The sequence below is a fragment of the Scomber scombrus genome, chromosome 22 (assembly GCF_963691925.1).
Source record: "Scomber scombrus chromosome 22, fScoSco1.1, whole genome shotgun sequence".
Lineage (NCBI taxonomy): Eukaryota > Metazoa > Chordata > Actinopteri > Scombriformes > Scombridae > Scomber > Scomber scombrus.
The window spans coordinates 22,636,921-22,649,285 of NC_084991.1; the positions used below are offsets into that span (position 1 = coordinate 22,636,921).

General features: G+C 40.9%; 1 protein-coding gene across 1 annotated transcript in view; it reads left to right on the forward strand.

Moving 5' to 3' along the window:
• LOC134004269 (calcium-activated potassium channel subunit beta-4-like) overlaps positions 1-11,668 on the forward strand; it is a 29,506-nt gene extending 17,838 nt beyond the window's left edge. The window contains exons 3-4 of the mRNA XM_062443488.1: positions 8,172-8,299; positions 11,338-11,668. Coding sequence (XP_062299472.1) covers positions 8,172-8,299; positions 11,338-11,668 — 459 coding nt within the window. The remainder of the gene's footprint in view (positions 1-8,171; positions 8,300-11,337) is intronic.
• The last annotated feature ends 697 nt before the right edge of the window (positions 11,669-12,365 follow it).

The following is a 12,365-nucleotide window of genomic DNA, read 5'->3' on the forward strand; positions in this document are numbered from 1 at the left end:
CCCGTCTCTTTCTCAGGTCAGAAAAATCACCAAAAATTCTTCTTTAAATGAAGCGATCGGTCACAGGAAGTTGTTTACGTGTTTAGTTTGGAGTATTTCGAACCTCGAAGCTTTTCTCCTCTCAGGTAGAAGGACAAACACTCACACCTGCTTAAAGAAAAACACTGATTCATCACTGTCCTGTTCATCCATCCTCCAGAGAGAGAGTGAGGGAGAGAGAGAGAGAGAGAGAGAGAGAGAGAGAGAGAGAGAGGAGAGGAGAGAGAGAGGAGAGAGAGAGATGAGAGAGGAGAGAGAGAGAGAGAGAGAGGAGAGAGAGAGAGAGAGAGAGAGAGAGAGGAGAGAGAGAGAGAGAGAGAGAGAGAGAGAGAGAGAGAGAGAGAGAGACAGAGGGAAGACGGAGAGACCGATAGAGGAACAGAGAGAAAAAGACAGATGGACAAAGAGACAGAGAGAAAGACATTTGAATTTGAAAAAGAGAGAGACAGACAGACGGAGAGAAAGGCCGGAAAGACTAACAGAGAAACAGAAAGAGAGAGAGAGATACAGAGAGAGAGAGAGAGATACAGGAGAGAGAGAGAGAAGAGAGAGAGAGAGAGAGAGAGAGAGAAGAGAGAGAGAGAGAGAGAGAGAGAGAGAGAGAGAGAGAGAGAGAGAGAGAGAGAGAGAGAGAGAGAGAGAGAGAGAGAGAGAGAGAGAGAGAGAGAGGTTAATCTCTTTTGCTGTGTGCAGATTTGGAGCCAGAACACAAACACATGGATCCTGATTATCTCATTAGATTCATAACGAGGTTGTACAACAGAAACTTCCTCTCATAATACCAGCAGACATCTGGACCATTTATATCTTCATATTTTCACATCCGAAAACAGCAAATCTTCACAATTAATTCCAGTAGAACGATAATCAAAATGAACTCAGTGGATTGACTCACTGAGCTGAAGTTAATATTTTACAACATTTTAAACTTTAATTAAATTTGAGATACAGTTTTTTGTTGTTGAGAGAAAGACGAGTTAACATGTGATGACTTGATCGTCCTCTGTCTGTCTAAACTTCCAGCAGGACAAAGTTCACGTCGTCATTAGCAACCAAATCATAGAGCTTGTGTTTATGTGCTGTCAGCCTGTCCTGATTGAATGATTGATGCTCTCACAGTCACAGTTAATTGTTTGTGTGTTTGTGTCACGTTCATTTTCTGTCAGGGCTTAAAGGCAGAGTCAGTGATTCTAGACAAAGATTGAGCAGCTGTCTGTGTGAGTGTTTGGTGTAATCACATTACATTTTCCTGTAAGTATATTAGTTCTTCAATTATTATGCATAAACTGTGCGGATAAAAAAACTTATCAAAGGAGCTTTTAATGCACGCTTGCGGTACAACTGCCTGACCTCTGACCTCTCTGTTAACACAAAGCTAATAACGAAACACTTATGGCGCTTTTCCACTACACAGTTCCAGCACGACTCGCCTCGACTCGTTTTTTTTTTTGCGTTTCCACTAGGGAAAGTACCTGGTGCTTTTTTAGTACCTGCTCTGGTGAAGTTCCAAGCGAGCCGAACCGATACTAATGCGACGTCACCAGACTGCCGGCCACTGATTGGTCAGAAGAGTTGTCGCTTGAAGAGTCATGAGCCGTCCCACATAATGTCTATACGGTGGACTGTAGAAACTGAATTGCCCCTCGGGGAATTATAAAACTTTCTGTATCTGTATAATAGTACACGACGACGGCCGTCAATAGACAGGAAAACTTTAGTGAGTTATCTGGACCGGTGTTGTGTTGGGATTGAAACATGTAGAGTCTCTTTAACCCGACCAGTCTGGTGCTGACTCTGAAGAGAAATAGGTTCTATATATTATTTTGAGGCAGTTATTATTTGTACAACATGGTGTTATGATGGTCAAGACTCATATTATTTTATCTGTTAATATATTATTTTTACACATCAACCAGGTTGCTAAGGAGTAACGCAAAAGTAAAGTAACTAGTAGTGTCATTACTTTCCACAGGCAGTAATTAAGTAATGTAACGCGTAACTTAAAAAAAAAAGTAACGAGTAATGTGTAATATATTACATTTTTTGAGTAACTTCCCCAACACTGGTCTCTAGCAGACATGGATTGGTGGAGGGAGAAGGCTGGCAGTGTTTTCTCCTGGAACTGAGACACTTCTGTTTTTATTAAATATATAAATCCTCACTGAATCCCAGACAGTCTCACAGAGTCCACCTACAATCTGTAACCCTCTGAGTCTGCTTCTGACACGTAATCTGAGCAGGCAGCTGTTTAAATCAGACAAATGATCTGGCTGTGTGTGTGTTTTGAACTCAGTAAATACAAACCGGAGCCGACATGTAAACTGTCCTCTCAGCCTCTGTGGACGGAGACGGTGAAGTGTGGAGGCCGGCGGAGAGTGTGGATGTAACTGTTGTGATAAAGTGTGAGAGGAACAGAAGTGACTCCGCAGCTGACGCATCGCTCTGAATTCGGCCATATTCTTCCTTTTGGTCGTTGCCATGGCAATGCAAGTCCATAACTTTGGGGAGTTGAGCCTCTGAAGCACGAAGGGAAGGGTTTAGTTTAAATATCAACAATCTTTGTGCAGAATGACTGACTCTACCTTTAAGCAGCTCATTATGAAGAGTTTGTGAAGTGTTTTTAATAGTTTTTGGACAACAACAGAGGAATAAGATATATCAGGCTTTGGATACACACATAATACTTGTTAGTCAGTGTTACCCATTATTTATATAGACTGTGGCAGCCTGTGATAGTCTAATTTGTGACGCAACAGTTTCATAGTGAGCCGAACTTGTCTGTTAACTCTCCAAAACGCCCTCCTCCTGCTTGTGTTTGTAGGTTTCGCCATAGTAGAACTACAGTTGAATAAAAAGTCTCAAGACGTAAAGCACTAGCCTGGTGATCGCTCTCGTTAAGAACAACACACAATTCATTTAGAACAAAAGTGTATGAAGATGCCCGAGAGCAAATCCTCTAGAGCACTATAAGCTCTAAAATATTTGCTGGTTACGCAGTTTAATGGGGGAAATACAGATAAGTTGACATGTACACTATGTCTGCGCCAAAGATAGGCTAACATTATGAATGAGTTTTCTCTTCATTACAGATGAAATTGCAGCGTTCATTTTAATACCACATTGCAACGAGTAAATAAATAGCGTTAACATTTTCTTTTGTCAAGCATATTTCTGTCCCATGCTTTGTGGGTGTGACCTTTTTGCTGTGTCATCACCATTCATAGCTTTACCACTGGTAATTCAATTAGGATTCAATGGTTCAATGATTTTACTTCAGATTCAGATTCATTCTTTATTGTCCTCAGGGGGAAATTTGTTGTCATATCCGTACTCATAACATTCAAAAGGTCAACAAACATCATCAACAAAAAACTCGTAGGATACAAAACAAAAACAAAACAGACCTTCTAGACAAGACTTAAACACAAATTGCACAAACAGTTGACAAATACTGCTACGTACTAATTAAATATATATCAATATTTTTGATATAAATGGACGTAACATCCATGACGTCACCCATTGGTTTGTGGACTGCTGCTCGGAGGCCAATAGTATCGGATCTGAGCAGCGCCATCTTGAAAATTTCAGGTGCATGCTGGGAAAAATAAAAACATGGATTCTACTTATATGGGCATCAGGAGGAGCATGAGGCGCCCTCCTGAACCTGTGAACCAATCAACCTGTCAATCACGACGTAGCCACGCCCTAATGCATACCCTGCTTTATCGTCACATATAATATCAGGGAGGCCAAAATGTCCCAAATGAACATCATACTGCATTGAAGAAGGCTTTAAACTAGCGATTGAGACCATAAACACATTTTGAAAACGTTTACTGAGGTTAGAAATCAAGTGAGAAGTTGGTGAATTCTCCATTGACTTGTATAGAGACGGAAGTCCTTTTGACACCAAAACGGTCGCCCCCTGGTGGCCTTTTTAATAGAATGCAGTTTTAAGTTACTTCCGCGTTGGCCTCATTTCAGAGGACCGGAACTCCCCGCCTGGTACACACACACATTCATATACTAATATATCGATTATGTACAGTACCAGTCAAAAGTTTGGACACACATTCTCATTGATGTGAATGGGAAAGTGTGTCCAAATTTTTGACTGGTACTGTATATACACAGACACATATATTAATACACATATAAATCTGCCCCCTTAGAGGTTCAGACTGAGGTCCAACAACTATAGTCTCTAATACTTCTGTAGGAAACACTGTTAGTAGATCAGCTCATTGTTGGTTTGGATCCAAACATGAGATTTGTGGCCAATTAGAGTAAAACACAAAGTTACCAGACCAATGCTATTATCATTGATTTCAGCCACCGACGGAGAGACTGCCAAACCAAATCCTGTGAGAGTGCGTCAGTGAGTCCATGCTTTGAATATTAAGAACTGAAATAACACCTGAGAGTAGAATCTAAATGTGCTGCGTTCAGACTGTAACTGCAGACTGTCAGTTTCATCCTAAAAAACTGCATCATCACACACACACACACACACACACACACACACACACACACACACACACTCCAGATTGATCTCATTTAGGCCATTTATTGGGGATCTAAATACATACACACACACACACATATAATTGTAACCTCGGCCTGTTGGCATAGCAACCTCAATCATCCGGCAGGGCGACCCTCTGATGACGTCGTCAGGCGAGGCGCGTTTGATTGGCTGGATGATGAATGGCTGCTGTGCTGAGCAGCGTAGTAATGTGACAGTTACACAGACAGACAGAGAGAGTCTGAACCGAGCAGACAGAAAACCAGATCAAGGTCTGCTCATGAAAACATCACACACATAAAACAAGTGGCACTTTTATCACTTAAAGCATCAAAGTGAGCAGAAACGTCCTGATGGAGGAAATTATTGATCCCATTCCAGCTTTATTGCCTCATATCTTACCTTAAAAGAGTTAGTTTTGAAAGGTTGTTTGCTTTTCTTTTAATCATTCAGCCGTCCTCTGCCCTTCTCAGACATGACAAGACATTTACAAAAAGAGACACAAATGCTTGCATGATATTTGTCATTTGTCAGAGCAGCAGCAGCGAGTACAAATGTTCTGATAAGAAGAAGGAAAACAGGCTGAGTCACTGATGAATTTTAAAATGTACTTAACTTTCATTGAAGTATTAAAGATCTAATATTGTTTGTGAGTTTATTTAACATCTGTGATATTTTACTCACCTTTGCTTACAGCTCAGATTCCTCTCTGAAAGCTGTTTAGGAAGCTATTTACATAAAATCTGCATTATTAATGAGTAACTACTGGTGATGTGGCCGAGCGTTTTGGTAGTCGAGAGGTTATGGCCACATAATCACAATGTCCCTGGTTCGGCTCTCTCCTTGTTTCCTATCAGTCTCTATGCTACTTTCAAATAAAAGCAAAAATGCCCAAAAACATACTATTAAATAGAATAGAATATACAACTTAATGAATAATGCACATTTTAAAACTTTCCTGATGAAGTTTAGTGAAAGTTCGATCAGCTGACGTCATCAATTAAGACGTCAGCTGATCGCTTTCACAGTGCCGTTATGAGCACAACCCCCCCCCCCCCCCCCCCCATCACTGCCCAGGCTTCACAGATTCATCACTTCATCAGCTTCCAAGACACACAGTGTCTGGACTCCATGATGAGATTTTTATCCTGCTGATGCTCAAGAATGAAATCCCTCAATTCAGAATCTCCCTGTAGAGACTTTTGCCAACAATTAATCATCAATATCGTCTTTCGCTGGTCAGTCCTGATTGAAATGACCATTGAGATCAGGGCTTCAGGATAATACACCAACCCTACATGCTTGTATTATGACCACCACTTTTAATTAATTCAGCTTTTTTTCTGAGATATCACGGTTTCTTTGTTATTTTGACAGACAGCTAAAAAAATACTACTACAATACCCATGAGCCTCATGTGCTGTTACTATGGAGAAGAAGTCATCTGTAGACAGTTAAATCCAGTTTTCTCATCATCATAATCTTTAGTTTCTGCTTGCTATGATCGGAGCACATAATTTAAGCTCTGTGATTGGATGATTCTTGCTGAAATGCACCTTCGGCATCGTAGTCAACGTATTCCCTGAAATCTTTATACACAGTGTTTTACCTTTGACTTTTTATAACAAAAGAACCAGATAGTTACTAACTTAATTCATCATATGTTGTACTGAATGATGTCGATCCAACCTTTACACACTGTTCAGGCTCAACATCCTATACACATTTATTTTAGCCTGACTCCATGTTTACAAAAATGGAGATGAAATGCATATTTTAATTTTTTTGTGCAGCTGATACACATTTCTATACAGGCAAATGTTTAAGTTTGACCTGTGTTTATTAAAAATAATTGAAAATCAGCTTCAAAACATGTTGTTGTATTCAGCATATTGTATAAAATGTTCTCCTGGACCATAGAATAGTGATTGTGAATGTCTTTTAAACAAACAGAAGGATTAATCAAACATTTATCTATGACAGATGGGAATTTTTGAATGTTACTTGGTTTATAGACTAATTATGAGTCAGCATATGAACAGTATGTAAAGGTTTAATATGGTTTATGTAATGTCTTTATTTCTTGGATCCAGGGGTGTCCAACATGTCTGCTCCCACTTCACAACTCTTTTTAGATCAGTCTTGGTGAAAAGCAGATACTCGATCAGTTTGGTGTTTTGTTGCTGTTTGTGTGGAGCTGAATGTAGTTTGGGTTGCAATCACTACACACACACACACACACACACACACACACACACACACACACACACACACACACACACACACACACAACCGTCTTCTCTGTACAAATCACATCATTGTCATAGCAACCAGTTGATCCACAGTAACCAGCCAGGCACCAATCAACCTCCTGTGATGTGAATCCATGTGTGTGTGTGTGTGTGTGTGTGTGTGTGTGTGTGTGTGTGTGTGTGTTTGTGTGTGTGTGTGTGTGTGTGTGTGTGTGTGTGTGTGTTTGTGTGTGTGTGTGTGTGTGTGTGTGTGTGTGTGTGTGTGTGTGTGTGAGTGCAAAGTTATGTTTAGAAGCTGGAACTGAAACTAAGAGGAAGATGCAGACCCCCCCTCTGCGTCAATCAGTATCAAACTTCTCACCATGTTTTGACATCATTACAGTGCCCCCTGCTGGTTAATCACAGTCATTTTTAAGGGACCGTCAAAATTGGAGAGGATATTTTCAATTCAATTTCAACGTTTATGTGGATAATAATTGTTTACTTAAACTTCAAGGACCAGTGTTTAGGGTTTAGTGGCATCTTGTGGTGAATACCCCTCTCCCTCCGCTTTCAAGCTTGTAGGAGAACGTACGCTGGCTGCTAGGATCTCCTGGTAAAGGCCCATTTATACTCAACGTACGTACGAAAATGTATCCGTCCTTTTCAAACGATGTTACCGTCACTGCTCACATACTTCCATGCGTCCTTTACGTTGGCATGGATGTTAACCAATACATCCACCAGAGGGCAGCACAGAGTCAAACGTTTATGACAACAACAAACTCAAAAACAAACATGGCGACTGTGGAGGAGATATTGGTAATGTTCCTCTTGCATTAAAGACAAAAACGATGTGTTTAAAGTTTCTAACCAACTCGCACAACCTTTCCTAAAAAAAGTTCCGCCATTGTTATTTCTTCTTCGTGTCTCACTAGAGCTACGTATCGATTAGTGACAGCAACACTGCCCCCCCATGGTTTCCGGTGGTACTGCTCCGTTTGGCCCGTATCCATAAGCTTTATGGAAACGTATAGAAATACAGATGAAATGAACGCGGAGCACAGACAGAAGGCTCCGTCCGTATCCTGATTCATATTTAACGTTGAGCATAAATGGGCCTTAAGGCTTCCTCTTAAAAAGAGACAGGTTTTTACGGCTACCTACAACTCAGATTTATCTTTAAGTACTGGATGAATAATCAAGGAAATTATTTAGGTTGCTGCCAATGTTTCATGATTCTGAGCGTCCATTTTCGGCTCAAGACCGCCAACATGAACCTGAGATTTAGTCAGATGTTAATTTTTACTTCTATGACGTTTTTTGGTGGCTGAACTGTAAATGACCGTCACGTCTCTCTCTTTGTGTCCCAGTGCTCGTACGTTCCTCCCTGTGAGAGGGACAACCAGAAGAACAGAGACAGCGTCCTGTGGTGGGAGGATTACTTCACCAAAGAGGTCAGCAGCCAGTCCTTCACCTGCTTCTTCAACCAGCAGAGGAGGTGAGACACACACACACACACACACACACACACACACACACACACACACACACACACACACACACACACTTACACAGCAGTCTATTTCAAGGTGTGATACAGATAAATTGGAAACGGGGGAAGTGTGATGCTGTGAAATTTGCCTCGGTGACAGATCATTGTTTCCAGAGAAGATCAGTGATAACCAGCAGCTCTACTCAGGCATCTTTTTTTTGGGGGGGGGGTTTCCACCTTTGACCCCACATAAGGGACCTTTGACTTCAATTTAACAGTCCTTATACCTCGAGATCTCATAGCTCAATTTTTGAGCCCCACTGAGGACATTTTTGTCTTTTCATTTTTATTTTCTTGATAATGAGCTGTGTTCATGCACATGGCATCGATTCTTCCAAGGATTGGGGCTGTCATTTTAGAGCCCTGGCTTCAAAACTGTAGTTGTTTTTTCCCCCTACCAGATAACATCATTTAGCTGTATTTAGCTCTATGAGAGAATACAGTGCAGTGTTCCCCAGTTCTGCTCGTCCTGCATTATGAAGCACAGCAGACCAGTGAAAAATGCGGTTGCATCCAAAATGACCTCGATGTGTTGGTATAGGTGTCAGAGTGTGGTGTGTATTGAAAAATAAATGTGTGTGTGTGTGTGTGTGTGTGTGTGTGAGAGTGTGTGTGCATAAATGTATGTGTGTGCAGATACAAGTGGAGAATTCGTATTGTCTTGCAGGTCTGCATTTACAGCTTTATGTCTAAATCTCTCACTCACACTCACACACACACTCTCACACACACACATGCAACCACTTTCACTCATGCATCCACTCACACACACTTGCACAAACAGGTTGTCAAACTCAATAGAATATAATATTTAACACTTCAAATGTGCTGTACTTTCTGTATAAGCTACAGTTGGTTATTGAGCTTTGAACATTAAAAAAACAACAGTTGTATTATGTAAACAAACTGGCATTTAAAGGGTTAAACTCCTGAAAATAAATGAATGTTTGATAGTTATTATCAGGACTGATGTTGGTTAAAAATAATGAATTGAAAGTGGGAAATATACATTTATAATATTCTTTTGACATTCTTTTGCGCCATGTGTGACACTTTCTCAAATGAGGCACAAGGATTAAATAACATTTTGCAGCTGTGGAGGATTACAAACTATAACAGTAGGAAGAAGCAAAGTCATGTGTTGAATCTTTGCTGAAAATAACAAAGAAAACAAAGTATTAGCGCTTCATTTTACCACAATGTTCAAAACGTTATTGTGGATTTAACTTAGTTTATTGGGAGTCACATGAAACAAAAACATAAAATAGCTGTCTTTATTTATTTATTCTTCCCTCTGAATAATTGATATATAATTTGACTTCCTCAGGACACTAAAACTATTCAAACAAACATTCATTTGCATTTTGTTTTTTTATTGATATTCTGGAAATTATAGGTTAAAATGTGTGTTACAGATGGATGGAAACAGCAGATGAATGCCTAAAGGGTTTGGAATCAGTTCTATCAACTATCGAAAATTGGTTTAGTGTTTGTCCAAATACTTTTGTCCATAGAGTCGATTTGCTGTTAATATGCGTATACATGAGAAAGGACTATAGAGTCTCCATGAATCATGTAATATAAATAGTTACTAAATAAAGTAGAATCTGTAATAATGTAGATTGTATTTAAAGGACTTTTCTTGTTACCCTTTTATTCAGGTCACTGTGGACCTTTTGTGAAACAGTGCTCTTATTTTTATACTGTGACCGAAAAATGATGAGATAGAGAAAATCAGAGATGTTCTTTACCTTGTCAGCTTAATCCTCCTATTATCCACAGACGATGTTTACCTGTGACCTCGGCTGGTTTTATTTTTATCTCTGCACCAGAAGGATCAGAATGAGGAAACTCTGCTTCATAATAGAGAGTCTGGTGGGAGCTTGTTGATGCTACAGATAAACTCCTCTTTGCTACTTCAGAGAAAGAAAAAAAACTGGAGCACTCAAAAGGTTTTTTTTTAAGATACAACAAAGAACTTTCATTTTGTGCTGATTTTGATGTTCACTGTGGATAAAACTGGTAGTGTTTTCCCTGAATGGACACTGCATTTCCCATCGCCTCATATCATAAAGATATTGGCTACCACATACATTGGTTTTGCTGGTGATTGAAAGAAAAAAGCGACTTATTTTTAATACTATTTTCCTTTTTTAAACACAGCCGTTTGCAGCAGGCACAGATGAGGTAATGCATCTGTTTGTGGCTTTGTAAGATTAGTGATTGTAAAGGCCCATTTATGCTCAACGTTTAATACGGATCAGGATACGGACGGAGCCTTCTGTCCGTGCTCCGCGTTCATTTTGTCCATATTTCTGCACGTTTAAATAAAGCTTACAGATACAGACCAAACGGAGCAGTACCACTGGAAACCATGGGGGGGCAGTGTTGCTGTCACTACCCGATACGTAGCTCTAGTGAGACACGAAGAAGAAATAAGAATGGCGGAACTCTTTGAGGAAAGGTTGTGCGAGTTGGTTAGAAACGTTAAACATATCGTTTTTATCTTTTTATGCAAGAGGAACATTATCAATATCTCCTCCACAGTCGCCATGTTTGTTTTTGAGTTTGTTGTTTTGACTCTGCACTGCCCCCTGGTGGATGTATTGGTTAACATCCATGCCAACGTAAAGGACGCATGGAAGTATGTGAGCAGTGACGGTAACATCGTTTGAAAAGGACTGATACATTTTCGTACGTACGTTGAGCATAAATTGGCCTTAAGATGACAATGATGAAGCAGGGTAAACTATATTTTAGTACTGTTCCTACACCCAGTTTACGTGTAACGCTGAGTCAGCAAACGTAGGGTGAGCAAAGCAGAGCAGCGACTACTCCGTCTGTGCGTCCACACATGAGGCGTTCAGGTGCAGTGTTGAGTGTAGTTCACCTGGGTGTTGGAAGCACTCTGAACCCAATATACAAAGATTATAGTTACTCACATCCTTTTATTGTTTGTTTATTTCTTCTGTTTGTGATTTCAGGCCCGACGACGTGCTGTGGCGCCGTTCCCATGACACCAGCGTCCTCCTTCACTGCGTCCTCTGGCCAATGGTGTCGCTCCTTCTGGGCACGCTCATCGTGCTGCTGACGGTGTGCGCTCGCTCCCTGGCCGTGCGAGCCGAAGCTCTACAGAAGAGGAAATTCTCCTACGAGGTGTGCCAAGACATGGGGGCTTCGGATCGCCGCGGCAACAAGGCCACCGACCCCCTTGTTGCTCGGGATCAGAGCAACTCTGACCCCGAGCTGTCGTCGCCCACGAGGACCCTGCCACTGTTTGCGGTGCCGGTGCGACGCCGCGATCGGGAACATTAAGACGGAGCAGGAAGTTGATTTCACGTGTTAGGATGGTGACGAGCTGGTGGGCTGAAGACGCCACCGACAACCTGCTGCTGTCTGGTTTGTATGATCAGAAATGTCAAAACAAGACGCAAAAAATGAGCAGAGGATGATGGGAAATCCACCCTGTTGCCTATAGATATCAGATGTAACTCTGCAGAGAAACTTCAACGCCTTTCCTCTGATTTGAACTGGATCAGTGGAGACTCACAGATGCTGCTGAGTTTAATCTTATCGAAGTGTCATTTAAATGAATGACACCAGTGCTGTGATAGGTGATACGATGAATTACGTGGTGGGAGAAATGAATCAGTTCTCTGATACGCTGGACTCTGCAGTCTTCTCTGTAGCTCTTCTTTAAACTAAGCTTTCCTTCTGTAGCTCACTGCATCTCACTCCAGTCCCAGTAGCCACAAATATGACTAAACAGAGAGCCGAAGTCCTGACGCCACTTCCTTTCACAGGCTCTTGTAACTAAATGCAACCGTTTCTTTGAGGGTTTATTTTTGTTCCTGGGGTTTTAGGATAAATGAGTATCAATGTCAGCGTCATTTTAACAATGATTATGTTGTTATTAGTAAAAAAACACAAAAACAAAAAAACAACTCACAATGTTTTACAAGTGCAGCAGTGTGCGAAATGCGTCATGTTAACTGTTGGTTTCTTCCAAATC